The sequence below is a fragment of the Canis lupus genome, chromosome 25, assembly GCF_048164855.1.
Source record: "Canis lupus baileyi chromosome 25, mCanLup2.hap1, whole genome shotgun sequence".
Lineage (NCBI taxonomy): Eukaryota > Metazoa > Chordata > Mammalia > Carnivora > Canidae > Canis > Canis lupus.
Genome location: NC_132862.1, coordinates 43,584,863 through 43,607,559, shown reverse-complemented (window position 1 = coordinate 43,607,559; position 22,697 = coordinate 43,584,863). Strand labels below are relative to the sequence as shown.

Sequence of the window (22,697 nt, the reverse complement as noted above, 5' to 3'; positions counted from 1 at the left end):
TCAGGCATGCTGCACAAGGGAGGGAAGGGAACATTTGATCTGAATTTTGGAAGATGGGCAGGCTTTCAACAGAGAGCTTTTCTAATTGCAACATCACCATCAGTCAAATCAGCTAAGATTATGCTTTCATATACCATTTATTTAGGAGGTCCTTATTGCTGGGATTTGCCTAATTTCAGTTTTTTATACAGCAATTACTTATGAATTGCACAATAACACCCTTTTGGACATATCCAGCATATCCCAGTACTCAGCCTAGTGACTAGTCCATAATAGGCACTCAATACATGTTTACTGAAGACAGCTACAGATTATCCTGAAATATTATTAGCCAATTAAAAAAAATATGGCTTACAAAAAATATTAATGAAACAACTCAGAACTAAATTTAATACAGAGTTAAGTTCTTGAGTAAGGAAAACAAAGTTCGGCAAAATTAAATGCTGAATATCAAGAGAAGAGGCACTATAATTAAAGAAAAAGATAATAGGAAAGGCTCATCACCAATGTGCCTCATTGTTTTTGTCATTCATGTCCAAATTCATGAATATCAAGCAGAATTGTAAAATAGTTTAGATGTATGGATCATGCTTGAAACACTTTAAATAACCACTGTATAATCAAGTCTTAATACTAGTCAAATATATGCCTAAGAAAAGCATTACAAAGACTTTGTTATAAAGGCAGTGAATTTTGATAAGTGTGTGACAGAAAAATTGGCCAAGGCAAGGGTCTGCATCAATACAGAATTTTCCATCTCCAAAGTCAGTAAGGTATAATAGAAGACATCTATCCACCTTAACCCAGGGAGATCACTGCTCTTTCTTGACCATTCTAAATACAATGGATCACATCACTCATCTCTATGCTGTCCTCTTAGCCTCTCAGCACCACTAATATGACGTACTTCCTCCCCTTCTCTGAAGACAATCTTCTCTCTTGCCTTCTATAATGCCACACTCTCCTTTTTCTCTCCCACCCCTCAATTGATCTTTCCATTTTAGTTTCTTTTCAAACACCACATTCTACCCAACCCCATTTCTACAGGCTCAACTCTAACTCCAATGTTCTTCTGTCAGTATTTTACTTCCAGATGTTATCACTGATTCTTATGGACTTCCGTATGATTTTTAAACTCAAGTCCCCAAAATTACTTATTCTAATTTCAACAGCTTTTCCCTAATGTCTTATATCTGTTCCAGGATTCAATGCAGGATCTCACATTTCATTTAGTTAACATTTCTTCTAAGTTCTTGCCAATCCACCTATAACAGTGTTCAGTCTTTGTCTTTCACTATCTTGATACTTTTAAAGTATACTGTGCAGTTATTTTATAAAATGTCAGAATTTGGATTTGTCTGATATTTTCTGATGACTGGAATAAGATTATACATTTTGAAGAAAAAAAGCAACACAAAAATGATATTGTATCCTCAGTATCTCATACTACTGGTAATGTTACAACCTTCATTTTATTAAGGTGGTGTCTGCTAGGTCTATTCATTGAACAGTAACATTCTTCCCTTTATAATTAGTAAACATCCCAAGGTATATATTCTGAGACTATGTCTGTCTAATTATTTCTCAAAAGTTCACTAACTTTCACAACTATCTGCTCTATAACAATTATTACTGAGTTGTTTGTTTCATGGTGATTATTTAAAATCTACTTCCTGGGGATCTCTGGGTGGCTCAGCGGTTTGGCGCCTGCCTTTGGTCCAGGGCATGATCCTGGAGTCCCGGGTTCGAGTCCCACATCAGGCTCCTGGCATGGAGCCTGCTTCTCCCTCTGCCTGTATCTCTGCCTCTCTCTCTATGTCTATTGTGAATAAATAAATCTTAAAAAAATAAAAATAAAAATAAAAATAAAAATAAAATAATATCTACTTCCTTCTATACTTATTAATTTGAAATCTTCTTCAGGAAAAAGCTGTCCTTACCAATACATTTGATTATTTATATCAGTATGGACTCATGAATATTTATTTCATTCTATGGATTAAATTAAAATACTATTATTTATTTTTTTACTCCAATTGTTTTAGCATGAGACATCAGGTGCTCCTTTAGGTTGGCTCCTCTGTGCTTTCCACAAGCCCCCATTCTTTTGTTGAGCACTTTCCCATTTTCTGGAAACACAAGGTTATCACTGTATTTTCCAAGCCCCAGCCCTGGAATCAACCACTTCTCCAAGATGCCTTGGTCCATTTCACTGGAGACAGGTGCATAGAAACCAAAATCTGGGTGTTAGTTATGCTTACTGCTTCTAAGCCTTCTTAATGGACATTTAGGAAATACAAGCATGTATAATAACCATATATATATATATATATATATATATATTTCTTATATACATATCAATATTATTTCTAATATTTCTTATGATATTCTTCTTTAAAATTTAAACCTTCATTCTGACAGTCAGAAAGTCTCAGTTAAAACCATGGCTGAGCCACTTAGAAAACTGTGTGGAACAAAAAAAAAGAAAGAAAACTGTGTGCATTTAGGTAAATAATTCAATTTCTCTGGGTCTATTTCCTTATCTATAAAATGTGCACAAAACCATCTGCTCCACAAGAGCAATGTAAAGGTTAGAAACAATGAATTACCAGGGCCTACGGCCAAAAGTATTGGGCACATATGGTCACTTATCATACCGTCACTATTCCTATTGTTATGGAGTCTAGTTTCACCTAATTTGTGAATAGTTAGGGTTACACATCAATTATCACACCACTGAAGTGAAAGTTTATACATCATATAAGACCAAGAAATATGCTCTCTGAATTGAATATTTAAAAAGAAGGGAAAGAAAGAAGGAGGGCAAAAAGGAAAAGGCAGGGGAAAGGGCAAAAGAAGAATGAAACACACAGAATGAAGTTAAACAGATACGAACCAAGTTTAGCAATGCAGTTTGATGAAGGAAAATGGCAAACAGTAACACCGACACCCTGGAACTTAAAAGAACCCACTCATTAAACTGACATTAAACTTACCAATGAAATGTGATCAACTTGAAGCAAGATGAACTTTCTCCTATGCTGAGGTGTCCTCACAAAGCTGTGGAATAAAACTTGCCTTTTCTATTTAAAGCCATTCCTTTATTGCTAACCAGTTGGTCTCAGAGGAAGGCAGCAAGCAGGGTTAGAAAGAGAAAAAAGAGGAGGATAAAGATGAAGAGGAAAACAACATGCAATTACGGATCAAATCTCTTCACCCAATCTTTTCAGACTGTCCTCGAGTTCTAACCTGTAGTTGTTGGGAGCTGTCATTGAGATTGTCCTCCCTTCGTCGAGCCTCCTCAAGCATCTGTGCACTCTTCTTCTTTTCCACCTGTTCCTTGTGCTTCAGATTTGCTACCTTCTTATTCTGGTCCTTCACTTGCCTATTGATAAAAGTGAGAAAAGCAAAGCTTTTCACATATATATATGCACAGAGAAGAATATTTTCATTTACAAATTTATACCGCTGACACCAGGGAACAGCTGAAAACCAACAAAGAAGTCTTGCTGCAAGATTTTTCTAACAATTCAAAATTCTTTCCTACTAAGGGTAGCAAATTGGTATTTAAGCATGTACTTTACGAAGCACAAAACCATAAAACAAAAGAAAGGCATGGGATAGTCTGAAATGACAGGAGAAATCAGTTCAGAGATTTATGTTGGATATAGGAAAAGTCTAGTACTGGCATCAAGGCTATGAAACAGTAGATCAGCTGATTAAGAAAAGTTTGGAAACCTAACTCTAATTTTACTATTATTAAATATTTCAAACTTTCAAAAGACTATAAATAATATATATGAATATGAAAATAATGATATAGTCTGCTTCTATTTTTCTGTGTACTCGCATGCTCATAAATAAACAAATAAATCTTTTTTTTTTTTTTTTAAGAGGGGGTGCCACATGGGTGGCTCATTCAGTCAAGCATCTGCCTTCAGCTCAGGTCATGATCTCAGGGTCCTGGGATCCCTGCTCAATGGGGAGTCTGCTTCTCCCTCTCCCTCTACATGCTCACCCAGTCTCTTGCTCCCAAATAAATAAATCAATAAATCTTAAAAAAAGAAAAGAAAAGAAAAGAAAAGAAAAGAAAAGAAAAGAAAAGAAAAGAAAAGAAAAGAAAAGAAAAGAATGATATAACAATCTGGGAACCTAACTTAAGCAACAGAACATCTTACCTAATTCAGAAGTTCCCAATTATATTCCACTACCTCCATACTAAAATAAGGATGACTTAAATCTAAATGATGTGTTTAAAAATCCCTTTGCTTTTATTATAGTATGCTACATATAAAGGATATTTCACTTAGTTTGCATACTTTGAAATTCATATGCAGTTTATTAAGAAATGATTTTTTCTTTTCCATACATGTCTTGAGATTCACACTAAACAATGAGTGTTAATGAAGTTTTTTCAATCCCCTCAATTTTCACTAAAGTATAAATATAAAAAAATTGTATCAACCCATTCCCAAAGTGATGAACAGTGCAGTTCGTTTTTCTTACTATTATATACAGTGCTGCTAGATATACTCTGATAGATCTATGCAAGAGTTTCTCCAAGGCATGGGCCCAGACACTGAAATGCTAGGCCGTACAATAGGTATACCTTCCAATTCACTATTTTCCAAAAAAATTGTATTAACTTGTATTTTCACTATAGTACACAGCAATATCTGTTACACTTCTAGGAAATGAGTGACACTTGGTACTATCTGACTTTCTAAATATTAACAACCTGATAGATATAAATAGTATCTTGTCATAGTTTTAAAATGCATGTAGCTTAGGATCCCTGGGTGGCTCAGCAGTTTGGCGCCTGCTTTTGGCCCAGGGCGTGATCCTGGAGTCCCAGGATCGAGTCCCACGTCGGGCTCCCTGCATGAAGCCTGCTTCTCCCTCTGCCCCTCTCTCTCTCTCTCTCTCTCTCTTTCTCTGTGTCTCTCACGAATGAATAAATAAAAATCTTTAAAAAAAAATAAAAAATAAAATGCATGTAGCTGACTATTTAAGTTGAATATCTTTTATTATTTCTCTTTTCTTAAATTTTAACTCTAGTACAGTTAACATACTAGTTATATTAGTTTCAGGTGTACAATACAGTGATCCAACAATTCTATACATTATTCAGTGCTCATCATGGTAAGTGTACTCTTAATCCCCTTCACCTATTTTATCCATCCCCAACTCTCCTCCCCTCTGGTAACCATCTGTTTGTTCTCTAGTTAAGAGTCTGTTTTTTGGCTTGTCTCTTTTTTTCTTCATTTGTTCTATTTCTTAAATTCCATATTGTGGAATCATATGGTATTTGTCTTTCTCTGACATATTTCACTCAGCAGGATACTCTCTACCTCCAATTTACACTGTGGGAAAAAGGCAAGATTTCATTCTTTTTACAGCTGAATAATATTCTTGTGTGTGTGTGTGAGACCTTCCATTCATCTATCCATAAACATTAGGGCTGCTTCCATAATCTGGCTATTTAATGCTGCACTAAACATAGGAGTACATACATCTTCTGGTTTTGATCATATCCATTCTGACAGTTGTGAGGTGATACTTCATTTTGGTTTTCATTTGTTTCCCTGATGATGAGTGGTATTGACCAATTTTTGTGTGTCTGTCAGCATACTGTATATCTTCCTTGGAGAAATGTCTGTTCACATCTTCTGCCTTTTTTTAAATTGGACTATTTGATTTTTTTTTTTCATGTTGAGTTGTGTAAGTTCTTTATATATTTTGGGTACTAACCCTTTAGCAGATATGTTATTTGCAAATATCCTCTCCCGTTCACTGGTTCTCTTGTTTTGTTGACTGCTTCTTATGCTGTGCAGAAGCTTTTTATTTTACTCTGGTCCCAGTAGTTTATTTTTGCTTTTGTTTCCCTTGCCTCAGGAAACATAGCTAGAAAAATGTTATTACAGCTGATGTTAGAGAAATTACTGCCTGTGCTCTCTTTCAGGATTTTTAAGGTTTCAAGTATCACATTTAGGTTTTAGGTCAATTTTGAATTTATTTTTGTGTCTGGTGTAAGAAAGTGGTCCAGTTTCATTCATTTGCACATAGCTATATCATTTTCCCAACACCATTTGTTAAACAGACTTTTTCCTCATGAATTCTTGTGTATTCTTGCCTCCTTTGTCGAAGATTAACTGACCATGTAATTGTGGGTTTATTTCTGGGTTTTTATTCTGTTCCATTGATCTATGTGTCTATTCTTATGCCAGCATCATACTGTTTTGATTACTACAGCTTTGTAACCGCATCTTGAAATCTGGGATTATCTGTGTTATCTCTAGTTTTGTTCTTTTTCAAGATTGCTTTGGCTGGCTATTCAGGATCTTGTGTGTTCCATAGATATTTTAGAATGATTTGTTCTAATTCTGTGAAAAATGCTATGAATATTTTCATAGGGACTGCATTAAATCTATACATTACTTCAGTTGTATGGACACTTTCACAGTGTTTGCTCTTCCAACCTGTGAGCATGGAATATCTTCCCATTTCTTACTGTTGTCTTCCCATTTTCTTCATCAATATTTTATAGTTTTCAGAGTACAGGTTTTTTACTTCTTTGGTTAAATTTATTTCTAGGTATTATACTTTAGGAGCAATTGTATATGGAATTATTTTCTTAATTTCTCTTTCTGTTGCTTCAATATCAGTGTATAGAAAAGTAACAGATTTCTATATATTGGTTTTGTATACTGCAACCTTACTGAATTCATTTATCAATTCTAGTAGGCTTTTGGTGGAATCTTTAGGGTTTTTTGTATACAGTATCATGCCATTTTCAAATAATGAAAGCTTTTCTTCCTTGCCAATCTGAATGCTTTATATTTCTTTTTGTCTGATGGCTATGGCTAGAACTTCCAGTACCATGCTGAATGAAGGTGGTGAGAGTAGATATCCTTATCTTGTTCCTGATCATAGGGGGGAAAACTCTCACTTTTTCCCCTTTGAGGACGATGTTTGTTGTTTCATATACGGCCTTTATTATGTTTAAGAATGGTCCCCCTACCCTGTTGAGGGCTTTTATCATGAATGGATGTTATACTTTGTCAAAAGCTTCTTCTCTATCTTTTGAAATGATCATGTAGGTTTTTTTTTTATCCTTTCTCTTATGGATGTGACATATGGTATAATTTATGACTACTGAACTACTCTTGCATCCCAGGTATAAATCTTGCTTGGTGATGTTGAATGATTTTTTTAAAATGTATTGTTGAATTTGGTTTGATAGCATTTTGCTGAGGATTTCTGCATATACAGTCATCAGAGATATTGGCCTGCAGTTCTCTTTTTAAGTGGAGTCTTTAACTGGTTTTGGTATCAGGGTAGTGCTGGCCTCACAGAATGAATTTGGAAGCTTCCTTTCTTTCTTTTTTTTTTTTTTTTTTATGCTAGTCACACACACAGAGAGAGACAGAGAGACAGAGAGGCAGAGACACAGGCAGAGGGAGAAGCAGGCTCCATGCACCAGGAGCCCAACGTGGGATTCGATCCCGGGTCTCCAGGATCGCGCCCTGGGCCAAAGGCAGGCGCTAAACCGCTGCGCCACCCAGGGATCCCCTTTCTTTCTATTTGAATAGTTGGAGAATAATAACTATTGATTCTTTTTATTTATTTATTTATTTTTAAAAGATTTTATTTATTCATGAGAGACACAGAGAGAGAGGCAGAGACATAGGCAAAGGGAGAAGCAGGCGCTTTGCAGGGAGCCTGATATGGGACTGGATCCTGGGATTCTGAAGGCAGGTGCTCAACCACTGAGCCACCTAGGCGTCCCGGTCTCTTCTTTAAAAATTTGGTAGAATTCATTTTCCTAAACTTCTTGTTTTGTTTATCTGAGTCCTCTCTTTTTTACTGGGGAGTTTGGCTATAGGTTTATTAATATTGTTGATCTTTAAAAAAAAAAAAAAACAGCTCCTGGTTTCATTGACTTCTTCTATTGGTTCCTTTTCTCTTTTCTTTTCTTTTTTCTTTTCTTTTTAGTTTCTATTTATTTCTGCTCTACTCTTTATTATTTCCTTCCTTCTATGGCTTTCGTTTGTTCTTCTCTCCCTAGCTCCTTTAGGAGGTTTATTTGAGGTTTCCCTTGCTTCTTGAGGTTGGCATGTATTGCTGGAATCTTCCTTCTAGAACTGCTTTTGCTACAGCCTAAAGGTTTTGGACCACTGTCTTTTCATTTTCATTTGTCTCCATATATTTTTTTATTTCCTCTTTGGTTTCATTGTTTAGTAGCATGTTATTTAGTCTCCGCTTATTTGTGGTCTTTCTAGATTTTTTCTTATGGCTGATTTCTAGTTTCATAGTGTTGTGGTTGGAAATGACATTGCAGGACTTTGACCTTTTTGAATTTGTTGAGACTTGCCTTGTAGCCTAATATGTGATCTATTCTGGAGAATGTACCAATATGCACGTAGAAAAAAAGGTGTATTCTACTATTTTAAAATGGAATGTTCTGAATGTATCTGTCAGATCCACCTGGTCCAATGTGTCTTTCACAGGCACTGTTTCCTTGTTATCTTCTGTTTAGATGATCTGTCCATTGATGTGAGGTATTAAAGTCCCTACTATTATTATATTACAACCAATTACTTCCTTTATGTTCGTTATTAGCTGTTTTATGTATCTGGGTGCTGCCCTGTTTGGTACATACGTATCTATAATTGCTATACTTTCTTGTTGAATTGTTCCCTTGATATAGTGTCCTTGTCTCGTTACAGCCTTAGTTCTAAAGTCTATTTTGTTCAATATAAGTATTTCTACTCCAGGTTTCTTTTCACTTTAATTTGCATAATAGATGATTTTACAACCCATCACTCTCAATCTTTAGGTCTGAAATGAGTCTCTTGTAGGTAGCAGAGAGATGGGTCTTTTTTATCGGTCACCATATACGTCTTTTGATTGAAGCATTTAGCCCATTTATATTGAAAGTTATTTTTGATAGGTATGTATTTATTGCTATTTTGTTGCCTCTTTTATGGCTGTTTTTGTAGTTCTTCTCTTTTCTTCTCCACTGTCTCAGTTTGTTGACTTTCTTTAGTGATTTACTTGGATTTCTTTCTCTTTATATTTAGCATATTACCAGTTTTTGATTTGTGATTACCATTAGGTTTATATAGAACATCTTATGCATGTAGCAGTCTATAGTAAGTTGATGATAGCTTAAGTTTGAGCTCATTCTTTACTCCTCCCCCGACGCCCACCACATTTTAGGTATATGGTGTCATACCTTACATCTCATTGAATCCTGTGGATGATTTTTACAGATTTACTTAATTTCATTGCTTCTGTGCTTCATACTTTCCTTACTCCTGCTTATGGTCTTTCTTTTCCATTCCAGAGAACCTCCTTTAACATTTCTTGTAGAACTGGGTTAGTGGTCATGAATTCCCTAACTTTTGTTTGGGAAAAACTCTTTCTCTCTCCTATTTTGAATGATAGCCCTGCTGGACAGAGTATGCTTATTCACAGGATTTTTTCCTTCAGCACTTTGAATATATCATGCCACACCCTTCTGGTCCACAAAGTTTCTACTAAAAGTTAGCTGATAGTCTTATGGGGTTTCCCTTTTATTTAACTGTTCTCCTTTCTCTTGCTGCTTTTAAAATTCTCTATCACTACTTTCTGCCATTTTAATTACTATGTGTCTTTCTGTGCCCCTCCTTGGGTTGATTTTGTTATGGGCTCTCTGTGCTTGCTGGATCTGGATTTTTGTTTCTTTCCTGATATTTGGGAAGTTATCTTTTTTTTTTTAAGATTTTATTTATTTATTCATGAGAGAGAGAGAGAGGCAGAGACACAGGCAGAGGGAGAAGTACGCTCCACGCAGGAAGCCCGACATGGGACTCGATCCCAGGTCTCCAGGATCAGGCCCTGGGCCGAAGATGGCGCTAAACTGCTGAGCCACCAGACCAGGGCTGCCCGGGAAGTTTTCATCAGCTATTACTTCTTCAAATAAATTTTCTACCTCATTTTCTCTCTCCTTTTTCTAGGATCCCTATAATATAAATGTTTTACACTTGATGGTGTTAATGAGTTCCCTAAGTCTATTTTCATGTATTATATTTTTTTTTCTCTCTCCTGTTCAGCTTGATTGCTTTCCATTACTCTGTCCTGCAGGTTGCTGATCCATTCTTCCATGTCCTCTAGTCTATTTGTTCCATACTGTATTTTTTAAAAATAGATTTATTTGTTTATTCCATAGAGAGACAGGGCAGAAAGGGCAGAGGGAGAGAAACCCAAGCAGACTCCTCAGTGAGTACTGAGCCCAACACAGGGCTCGATCCCACAACCCATGAATAATGACCCGAGCCAAAATCTTCAGTTGGATGCTCAACCAACTGAGCCACCCAGGCGCCCCATATAGTGTATTTTAATTTCTGTCATTGAGTTTATCTCTGATTTTTTCTAATGTTTTCTATCTGTTAAGGGTCCCACTCTTTTCTCAAGTCCAGTGAGTATCTTTTTAACCACTATTTAAATCTCTATCAGTCATATTACTTATCTCCATTTTGTTTAGGTCTCTTACTGTGATTTGGTCCTGTTCTATCATTTGGGATATATTCCTTAGTGTCCTCATTTTGTCTAACTCTCTGTGATTGTTTCTATATGTTAGGAAGTCAGCTACATCTCCTGTTATTGAAATAATGGCCTTATGAAGAGGTCCTGTGGTGTCCTGGACACAATGTCCCCTGTTCACCAGAACCAGGTGCTTCAGGAATGTATCCTTGCATGCTTCTTGTGCCCTGCTACTGTGGTTAAGCCACTTTTGCCTTCAGTTCAGTCATCTGCAATGGCTATCTTTGTCTTTTATGGGTAGGATTTTGTCCCTCTGTTGTTAGTGCACTAGTCCAGGGATCGCTTGGGCTTTAACGGAGTCAGACCAGGCATTTGCCAGAGATATTGGGGCAGGGCATGAGGTGCCAGCAACATCCATGCTGGTGGGAGGGGACCTGTAGCAGACTGGGACTAAGCTAGATTAGAAGGAATAGATCCACAGAAATGCTGCAGGGATGAGATGCACAGTGTCAGCAAGGTTTGCATGGATCTGCTGAGGGAGAGTAGCTGGTGTCCAGGCCTGGCTGGAGGGGGCATGTCCACTGTCAGTAAGTTAGGTAGCAAGTATGGGTACAGTGCTTGTTCCCACAGGAAGTCATGTGTTTACACTTGTGGGCCCAGAAGGGAAATGGTGCCCAAGAGCTTCTTTATTCCTGGAGAAATCTCACCAGGATGGCTCACTCCCCTTCCAGCACACACTCTGAGACTAGTAAACAAACCTCTCTCCAATACACCCCAGGTGTTTTTCAAACTGCTTCTTCTACCCTGAATCTCTAGGGAGCTATTTGTTGTGCTTTCTCTTTAAAAGTGGGAGCTGAGTTTCCTTTTACTCTCCTGGCTCTCCTGTGAGCCTGATTTTCAAATTTCCAGGTTTTAGGCCCCATTGATATATTAAGAATTCAAGAAATTCAGCACCTCTGGTTTTTCAAAGACAAATGTCACCGGAATTCCTCTTCCCCACCCAGGCTCCATAGTGTGAGTGTCTATTTCTTTAACCTCTGCATGTCCAAGGCATCTCTCCCCTCCACAGAAAATCCTGGGTCCACTGAGCTCCTTACTACTTTTCCACCCCTCCTACTCTCTTCAATGTTGCCTCTTCTCTACATTTAGCTAAGGAGAGTCTATTCTGCGAGTCTTTGGGTCCTTTTCTGGGTTGTTTTGAGTTATGTGGCTGTTATCTAGTTGTATCCACGGGATGAGGTACACTTAGGTTACTCCTATTCTGTCATCTCCCCCAGTAGTTCTGAACATTTTTTATATGGTATTTGGCCATTCTTGTTTCCACACTTGCAAAGCAGCTATTTATGTATTTTGCTAATTTTAAAATTAGGTATCTTTTTCTTAATGACTTACAAGTATTCTTTATATATTCTGTATAATAATCTCTTATCTATTATATGTTATACAAATATTTTCTTCCAATCTACAAATTATTTATTTTATAGCTGCATGGTATGTTTTCAAATATAAAATTTTAAGTTTTTAATGGGGGACGCCTGGGTGGCTCAGTGGTTAGGTGCATCTGCCTTCAGCTCAGGGCGTGATCCCAGAGTCCCAGGATTGAGTCCCACATAGGGCTCCCTGCATGGAGCCTGCTTCTCCCTCTGCCTCTCTCTCTCTCTGTCTCTCATGAATAAATAAATGAAATCTTATAAAAATTAATTAAAAATAAATCAAAAAAATAAAAATTTTAATGGTATCAAATGTACCAATCTTCATTGTGGTTTGCAATTCTATGACTTTTTCACAATATCTTCCCTATTCCAAGCTCATAAAGATATTCTCTTTAAAATTTTGTAACTTTGTCTTTCATACTGAAGTCATTAATCCATCTGACACTGATAGTATATATGGTATAAGCTAAAGATATAATTTCATTTTTGGGGTATGATATAAGGTAAGAATAAAATTTCACTTTTTACATATATATAGATAATTCATTGTCCCAGCAATACTAACATGCATTGTCACAACTGTCATATATAAAGTTTCTGAAACATGTGTGCCTATCTTGTGGCTCTCTGGTATCTTTGTGTATTTCTGTGTCAAATCTATACCTCCTTAATTAGTATACCTTTATAAGACATCTCAATAGTTATTTCAGGCAAGCCTGCTTACCTTGTTCTTATCAGGACTATGTTGGTGCTTCCTGACCTTTTCAACTTCTCATATAAATTTCAGAACCAGACTGTCAAGTTCCACAAAACCAGCCAATCAACCAATCAACCAACCAATCAACAACAGCAATCTAAACTCAGCAGCAGCCTTTTGGGATTTTTATTGAAACTTCACTGAATCTATTTAGGAAGAACAGACACCTTCCTGCTCTTGAATCTTTCTATTCATTGACAAAGTATGTCTCTCTAGTTAGTTATCTTTAAAAGGTTTTCAAAAAATGTTATAATTTCTTCAAATAGAAGACTTCCATTTATTTTATTCCTAGGCACCTTAAATGTTTTGTAGTCATTTTAAATTCCAGACACCATGTCGTTACACACAGTTCCTTATACAAAATAATCTCTCAAAAGTAGTTTTCAACAATGTAGGTATTGACAAAATTAACAATTCATTGTTATCTAGTATCCAGTACATATTCAATGTTCCCTAGTTATCTCAAAAGAAATCTTTTCACAGTTGGTTTGTTTGAATCAAAATCCATAAAAGGTCTACAGCATTCTTTGTTAAATCCTTGAAGCCTTTATTAATCTAAAGAAAAGTCCCTTACTTTTTCCTCCACCTCCTTTTGTTTAATACTAACTTCTTAAACTGATTCGGTTGTTCTGTAAAATGACTTACATTTTGGGTTGTCTGTTTCTTCATGGACTCATTTAACTCATTTCCTGCTTTTTCTTTTTTCACTCTTAGACATTAAGAGTTAGCTTTAAAGATTTGACCAGAATCAGTTTCAACTTTCTAAGTCATATTAAACAATCGTGTTGTATACTTCATATTGCCTCACATTGGAAAGCATATAATGTCTGGTTTTCCCACCTCAATGAAGCTAGGATTCATCAGTGGATTAAGGTAATGACAGCCTTCTCTTCTGTGTGTAAAACTCATCTTTCATCAACTTTTCACCTAATGGCCCTAAACATTTATGAACTTTTCCTGAATAAATTATTCCAGTGATGTATTTTATTACATTAACTTTATTCTAATGTTTTCTTGCTAGCATGTAGACATGCAGTTGATTTCTATATGTAGGCTTGTATGTAAACCAACTTGGTAAATACTTCTGCTAATAATTTTTCTGCAGATTCTTTTGGGTATTTCAGGGATATATTTTATGTGTGTGTGTGTGTGTATATATATATATACACACACACACACACAATATTCATATTATAATCATTTTACAATCTTTACATTCTTTTTATCTTTTCTATTGAACTTCCTAGAATTTCCAGAACCATGAAAACCATCTCTGTCCTTCTCCTGATTCAAGGAAATGCTTTTTTACAATTCATAATTGACTAGAATATTTCTTAATTTTTTCTGTGGAAAGTTTTTATCTTTCTTTGTCTGCCAAAAGTTGTCATTTTAGTTGTGAATGAGTGAATGCTTATTTTACTGAACATGTCAATGAGATTTTCCAATGTTAAACCAATTTTGTCAAAGAACAAACCCTATCTTTGAGATTTTGTACATTTACCTCTATAAATTTCTTTACTTTCCTCTAGCTCAACTATACATTTAAAAAATTAATGAAAAAATTCTGGCATTTTTAATGTTTTCTGTAATGAAGGTTTTTCAGAGAATACAGTTAATGATACCATCAAAAACAAAACTGGAATCCTCTTTATAAGATTTTGAAAACACAAATTCTCTTTTAGATTGAGTTGAATATGATTCCACTTACAGGCAACAGAATTTTTAAAAAATAATTTCTAGGGCATCCCTGGTAGTGCAGCGGTTTGGCGCCGCCTGCAGCCTGGGGTGTGATCCTGGAGACCTGGGATCAAGTCCCACATCGGGATCCCTGCATGGAGCCTGCTTCTCCCTCTCCCTGTGTCTCTGCCTCTCTCTCTATGAATAAATAAATAAAATCTTAAAATAAAATAAAATAAAAAATAATTTCTAAATGCTTCCTCAGCATAGAATTTTAATTATAAAAAATAATTCAAAATCCAATAGTAAATTAATGACATAGATGGTAAGACAAAAAGTCATTCTAATGTAAGTGCACAGTAATAAGCTATGCCAAGGCATTTCAGATCTGTACTTTCTGCCATCTTGAATATTCACAGAAAGATTCAATGACAGAGGTTATAATAAAAATAGTTACCAGCAGAAGAAGTAAAAATGTAAGGCATGTTTATATTTGATTCTCCTCACTACATAATTTTCTGTGCTAATATTTCTATTTTTATTAATCTGATACCATTCATATCGACTAATGGAAAAAACAGATTGGGCTCTTTGCATTAGAAAAGACCAAAAAATGGAGCAAGATTTTTTCATGATCAAATTGCTCTTTCTCAAAATTAAATTCCTAATAATAGTGGTTTACTAGGTACAAATATTCTGCTATTTTAGAGAGAAAATAATTTCAGATGATGTATAATTATTTTCACTCTGTATCTGTTGAATTCTGGACAGTGCTAGCAACCACTAATGCCTGTAGCAGTAACCTGGTTAACTTGGAACATAATGACAAATAGAGTAGGAAACCTAATTAAAATCGCCTATGTGTTTTTGGGTTTGAGGGCCAACTTTACAGGTTTAACTTTTGATCCAATCAAAATCCATTTCATTCTTCAGCACTTTTTATCATAATTATCTGAGAGTGAGTGATTTTTTATTACTCCTGACTTTACCTTCAAGTCATAGTAGGTCAGGGTGTTTTTAATTGTAGTTCAGAAAAAAGAATAAAACAAATCCTATTGTCCCTATCCTATTCCAACCACCATTCCATTCTAACTTTTAGTCTGTTTAAAAACCAAAAATGTTTATTTTGATTTTCAAAATATTAGTCATACCATTTTAATGATTATCTACATTAACTCCAAAGAGACATGATAAAATGCTAAGTACAAATACAGAATACCAAGCTGAATTCAAAGCATAATTCTAAACATGTGTGTACACATGCATAACCAAAAATTAAAATAATAAAAAGGAATAAACTTAGGATGTTATACTTTTTTTTCCCTAATGGTTTTCTGTAGTTTCTAAATTTCTAAAATAAAATATTTTTTACGGATTTTATTTATTTTACACAGAGAGAGAGAGTGGGGGGGGTGCGGGGAGCAGAGAGGGAGGGAAGAGGTGGGAGAAAGAAGCCCAAGCAGACTCCAAGCTGAGCGTAAAGCCTTACTTGGAGCTCAATCTCACAACTGCAAGACCATGAAATGAGGTACCCAGGTGCCCCAACAGACAAAATATATTTTTTAAAGATTTTATTTATTTATTCATAGAGACACAGAGAGAGAGAGAGAGAGAGAGACAGAGGCAGAGACACAGGCAGAGGGAGAAGCAGGTTCCATGCAGAGAGCCTGACGTGGGATTCAATCCCAGGTCTCCAGATCATACCCTGGGCTGTAGGCGGCACCAAACTGCTGCGCCACTGGGGCTGCCCAAAACAAAATATTTTTTAAAAACATTTTAAAGTTATGTTTTTAAAAAATGAGACATGGGGCACTTGGGTGGCTCAGTTGGTTAAGCAGTGGACTCTTGATTTCAGCTCAGGTCATGATCTCAGGGTCATAAGATCCAAACCCCATCAGGCTCTGAGCTCTACACAGAGTCAGCTTGAGATTTTCTCTCCCTCTCCCTTGGCCCTTCCTCTGCTCACAACATGTACATGTGTTCTCTCTCTAAAATAACTAACTAGGGCAGCCTGGGTGGCTCAGCAGTTTAGCACCGCCTTTGGTCCAGAGCATGATCCTGGAGACCCAGGATCAAGTTGAGTCCCACGTCGGGCTCTCTGCATGGAACCTGCTTCTCTTTCTGCCTGTGTCTCTGTGTCTCTCTCTCTGTATGTCTCTCATGAATGAATGAATGAATAAATAAATAAATAGATCTACAAATTTCATATGATATCATCCCCAAAAGTACACAAGAAACTAAATTAATAGTTTTACATGTTATACATCTAATTACAATGTTTTTGGATTATTTAAGAGCTGCTTTAAGGAGGGATTTCTATTTTTACGGCACTGTATCTATAACAATCTTAAGATAACAAGCCATAATGAAAAAGATTTCAACAGAGAATATAAAATCATTAACAAAGTGGAGCTTTTACATAAACATGCTTTAAATGATCAACAGTTTTTGTTTGTTTGTTTTTTTAATGTGGGACACTTCATAAATTCACCTGTCATCCTTTTGCAGGGGCTATGCTAATCTTCTCCGTATTGTTCCAAGTTTAGTATAGGCACTGCCGAAGTGAGCATCAATTCAAGGGTTTTTAATCAGCAAGGGAAGAGCATAGGGTGGGATAATTAGTCTCACCTTACATTTAATTTCACTCATTTCCATGTTTGTTCTCACTATCACACTGGTCTCCATGTTATATTATATTATATTATATTATATTATATTATATTATATTATATTATATTATATTATATTATATTATATTATATTATATTCTCCACAGATCGGAGGGGCAAGGCCTCTCATAGCAAGTTACTCAAAGTTAACTGAATTGAAGTGTTTTGACCGAAAGCTCTTTTTATAATTTTGGTTCTCAGAATAACTCTAATCCATTACCATTAATCCATGAATATTTCATGAAGCTTCTATGTACTAGGTATTATCTTGGGAATATGGCAGTGAAGAAAAAGACAAAAACCTCAGCATTCATTTATAGTCTATGAAAAGAGAGAGAATATAAGTAAAACACACTATATGTCAATGTTGTAAATCCAATGGAAAAATAATAAAAGAGGAAAAGGGGTTTGCGAATGGGGGTGAAATTGCAACTTTTTTTTTTTTTTTGAAGATTTTATTTATTTGAGAGAGACCAAGAGCAAGGGAGATCTCAGAGGGAGAGGGAGCAGGAGAAGCAGACTTGCCACTGAGCAGAGAGCCCAGTGTGGGACTTGATCCCAAAACCCTGGGAACATGACCTGGGCTGAAGGCAGATGCTCAACTGACTGAGCCACACAGGTTCCCCTGAAATTGCAGTTTTAAATGAAGTGCTCAGGAAAAGCCATACTGTGAATGTAACATTTAAGTAAAGATGTAAAGGAAAAAGAGGAAATAAGCCACACTGTGCATGTATTAAGGAGAAAGTGTTCCACACAGGGCAAACGGTGGATGCAAAGATCCCAATTTAAGAGCGTGCCTGGCAGACATGATCAAAGTAGATGGAGACACATCATAACTGGTAGATGAGGACATACAGGAAATGAAGGGCCAGACCCTCCAACAAGGGTGAACAAAAAAAAATTTTTTTTTTTTTGTAAAAGGCCAGATAGTAAATGTTTTACACTTTGTAAACCATTTATAATCCAGGTCACCTATTCTTTTGTTGTCTTTAACTGTTTTAAATATGTGAAAGCCAGTCTTAGCTTGCAGGCTATATAAAGGGTACAGGAAACTATAGTTTGCTAATCCTTGTTGCAGAGTTTTGTAGGTCACTGAAAAGTCTTTTGCATCTTTTTAAAAGATTTATTTATTTATTTGGGGGGCTGGGAAGAGGGAGAGGGAGTAGAATCTCAAGCCTCCCAGCTGAGTGGTGAGCCTGATACAGGGCTTGATTCCATGACTGTAAAATCATGACTTGAGCCAAAATCAAGAGTTGGACACTTAATCAACTGAACCACCCAGGCACTCCACCTTTTGCTTTAGGAAATAATTCCCTGGTATCATAAAGTACAAAAGAGTATCTCATAAAAACTAATAAAAATAACCTGATAAAAATTCAAGTTTCTATCAACTAAGGTAAAGCTACACATTTGTCTATAATTTAAAACCAGCATGCATTCTGGGACACGCAGGTGGCTCAGTTGGTGGAGCATCTGAATGGTGATTTCAGCTCACGTCATGATCTCATGGGTAGTGAGATGGAGCCGCAAATTGGGCTCTGTGCTCAGCAGGGAGTCTGCCCCTTTCCCAATGCCCCTCCCTTCACTCGTGTTTTCTTTCTCTCTCTCTCAAATAAATAAATCTTAAAACAAACAAACAAAAAAACATGCATTCTAAACCTGTCAAATTTTTCAGAAGAGTTATCCTTCACTTACTTACTTAGCAAATATTTATTGAATGCCAACCAAGCACTGCACAGTTTTAAGGAAGAAAATAGAATATAACCTCATTGCCCTAATAGAACTTATTTTTGAAAGAGGCAAAACAACATAAACTAATAAAGAAGCATCTCATAGCACAGTGGCATGTACTATGGGGAAAATAAAGCTGAGCAATGTAATAGAAATACTGAATGTGATAGCACAGTTTATTTAGCTACAATGGACAGGGTAGACATCATTGAGGAGCAGTCACAGAGATGTGAAGAAAGAGCCATATAAAAGAACCGGGGAAAGAGGTAGAGACAACATAAGTACAATTGCTTTGAGAATAGTAAAAGCTTGGCTCATTTTTTTAAAAGTTGATATGGTGGTATATAACAAAGGGAAAATAGAGGTGGCGAGAAGTCAGATGACCAAGAGCCTTATAAGCCATGGTAAGGAGACTGAGTTTTATTCAGAGCATACGGAGAGAGCACACTAAAAAGTCTTAAGCAAGGAGTGACAGCATTTACTCTAAGTTTTAAGAGTCAGTCTAGCTGCTATAGGGAAGAGACTAGTAGAGAACCAAAATGTAGAAGTAAAGGTACCAGTCAGAAAGCTAATCTGGGTAGTTTGAGCAAGAGATAATGCTTCATAGGAGGGCATGAAGAGAAATGGTTGAATTTCCGATATATTTGTGATGTGTGATAGGACTTACTGACAGATTTAATGGGGAGTGGAAAGAGAGAAGAATTAGGACTTAGTTGGTGATTTATCACCTAAGCAATGGGTGAATGACAATATTATTTATTGAACTGGAGAACACTGGGGATGAAGTTTTGAAAAGGATGGGCAAAATGAAGAGATCTGTTCTGGGCAAAGTTTGATATCTAATTAAAGACATCATAGAGAAATTATCTCCACAATATATTATTCTGGACGTGTGTGTGTGTGCATGTGTACACATATCTATATACATGACACATATGTCCCATATACACAAGAGATGAGAGCCATAAATATATGATTAATATTGAAAGTCATGAGACTTGAAGACATTTTCTGAGAAATGTATATGTAAAAAGGACAACAGGGCTGAGAATGGAGCCCTTTGAGTTCTAGGGGAATATGGGAGAGTCAAAATGACAACAGAGAAGAAATGACAAGTGAAGGACAGAGAAAATAAATAGAAAAGCCAAAAGAAAACAGTGTTTCAAGGAAGGGAGAGTACAAAATGATGCTGAAAGGAAAAGTAAGGTGACAGAAAGTGACTTTCAGACCTGGCACTGGAAATATACCATGAAAAACCCTGGCAAAAGCAGTTTTAAGGAAGTGATAAAAATAGATTAAAAAAATAGATAAAAGAGAAGCCTGACTTGATGAATTTGAAGAAAGGTAAGAAAATATAGATAGCAATTATACACAATTTTTTTTTAACAATATTTACTGAGCAGGAAAAGAGAAAAAGCATGTGTCAGCTAGAAAAGACTATCATGTTAAGGGAAGTACTTTCAAAGATGGAGGGTGGAAATATTAAAGCAGGTTTATGATAAGCTAGGAAAGAGCAAATTTTTAAAATAAAGGAAAGAATCATCCTTAAACTGGGGAACTACAATGGGATTAAGAGGAAAAGTAGTAGAGCCAAACTCAGAACAGTGACACTACTGTAAAAGAACACGCAAAACACACCAGTACAGATGCATGGAAGCTGGGGGATCTAATGCTGGGAAGATGCATTAGGTAGCATCTGATTCTCATTTTCTCAATGTAATATGAAATGAAGTCAGCAGCTCTGAGGTACGGGATAGGGATTTTGAGGATTGGGACAAGGGAAGACAAAGTAGGATATAATCATCTCTGAAAAATGTAAAATCAAATTTATTTATTTATTTATTTATTTTAAAGATTCGTTTTTATTTATGATAGACATAGAGAGAGAGAGAGAGAGGCAGAGACACAGGCAGAGGGAGAAGCAGGCTCCATGCCGGGAACCCGACGCGGGACTCGATCCCAGGACTCCAGGATCGCGTCCTGGGCCAAAGGCAGATGCGAAATTGCTGAGCCACCCAGGGATCCCCTGTAAAATCAAATTTAATAGATATCTGCATTAGAACTGCCTATATAATTGGGAGCACATTTGAAATATGTGGCCATAAATCTGAAATGAAACCTGTCATGACTGTAGTGTGACTTTTTTTTCCAACTACCATGCAGCATCTCTGTGCAAAGGCAGTAAAGGACAGGAAGTAGTGGTCAGAACTGCACTATTATTTTGCTGCAGCACTTAGCCAAGGTGTAGAATTCCAACAGATAATCATCAACTCCACATATTTAAATACACAGGAAAGGAAAGAGGGAAGTTTTAGGCTGGCCAGAAGAGGCACACAATCCCCCAAATCCAAGAAAGACACTGCTTAGGAATAGCACCAGAACAGAGAAAAAGAAAAGCAGAGAACCCATTCTCACATTTCTTAGTATAACTTGTAGAGCTGTTTTACTACAATGGATGGTGCTTGTTACCCAAACTATATAAAGAATCCAGCACTGTTGGTATATTCAAGATCAATTAAAAAGTCTGAGAAAAAAAACACACGAAGGGTATGACACAATGCTACAGTTGTACTGTGCCAAGAAATCTGAATATGTGCCAGAGAAACAGAGAACCAAAGAAAATTCCTGTCTTAAAATAATGACTTGACTTTTTGGATCTGTGGCAGAATAAATACACCATCATTTGTTTTCATTCTTTAAAGAAAGCTGGTCTGTGTTGTTCACTCTGGATTTCTCCTTGATTTACCGATAAAGATATCAGGAAAGCACAAGCACTGTATGGGGAATATCCCCATTTATTTTATGCATCATCATAATTTCTATCATTGTCTAAAACAAGACATATAACCTTAGACTTTTGAGCAAAATTTTGGTACTCAGGCCTCACCTCTATTTTTCCTCCCTTTTCAATTTTATTCTTCTTCTCCAACACTCCTACTTCATTTAATTTTCTTCTCCCTTTCCTATTTTTCTGTTTCTACGCTTCAGGCCTCACAGAATAAACCAGAGATCCAAGCCTTCTTGGTAGAAGTCAGACCTAGGAGATGGCTGGCCCCATGACCTAGGAAAAGTAACATTCTAGCATGAACAGGACAATGAAACACATATAGCTTTTTTAGTTTGTTACCTTGTTTCCCCACTTTCCAATCTGAAAAGTGCTTTGTGGATATTAAGGCATTTACTTTCATTGCCCCAAGGCTCTGTCAATGCCACAGTTTAATCATACCACACAATAGTGTATTAAGTTGGGTGTGCAGAAAGAACACACCACTCATACGGTTCAACTTAAAATCTTGAACATTTTTCTCTAATACGCACAGGGAGAGCTGGAAGCTACTGTGAGAATCAAGGCATTTTAATATAGCATTAATAAAAAGTAGATATATTAAGTAGGTAATGGTAACATTTTTTTCCTCTGGTGAAAACAAAAGCTAGGGATGAACAAATCCCAGAAGTGGTTTTCTTCATAACTTTTGGGTAAAACACAATGAAAATGATCAAGTCAATATTAACCACCATAGCATTCCACTGAAATGGAAGGAAAGAATAAAATGTAAAGTTTCTGATTTCATTAATACAGGATGGGCCTAGAGGAAGAAAAGGAGGCAAAAAAAAAAATTTGTAACTTATGAATCTAAAGATTTTCACTATATTTTCATCACAAAGACATTTAAATTCAACCTCCAAGGGGTCTTTGGCCAATAGAGTTCTGACTGCAAACAAAATATGATTTAATTTATAAAAACTCAGTATTCCACAATTGAATTATAGAAGTTTAATGTACACTCCTCTCTTGCTTTTTACTTTTGTTAGAAATATACTGACCTCATACTAAAATTCAAACCCCTTTAATTAGCACCAAAGGTCCTTAACAATCATCTATATTTCTAGTCTATATTTCTA

The 22,697-nt window shown here is 36.2% G+C and overlaps 1 protein-coding gene and 1 non-coding gene across 35 annotated transcripts in view; both read right to left on the bottom strand.

Moving 5' to 3' along the window:
• ERC1 (ELKS/RAB6-interacting/CAST family member 1) overlaps nucleotides 1-22,697 on the bottom strand; it is a 545,178-nt gene that overhangs the window by 312,469 nt on the left and 210,012 nt on the right. For all 34 annotated transcript variants that reach the window (XR_012017870.1, XR_012017872.1, XR_012017874.1 and 31 more), the window contains one exon: nucleotides 3,250-3,385. Coding sequence is in view for 21 of the 34 variants with exons in the window: in XM_072799507.1 (XP_072655608.1) it covers nucleotides 3,250-3,385 (136 nt within the window). In the remaining 13 variants the exon portion in view is untranslated. The remainder of the gene's footprint in view (nucleotides 1-3,249; nucleotides 3,386-22,697) is intronic.
• Nucleotides 16,858-16,962, bottom strand: LOC140617765 (U6 spliceosomal RNA). The gene has a single exon (XR_012017933.1). It is a non-coding gene; the product is annotated as a U6 spliceosomal RNA (small nuclear RNA).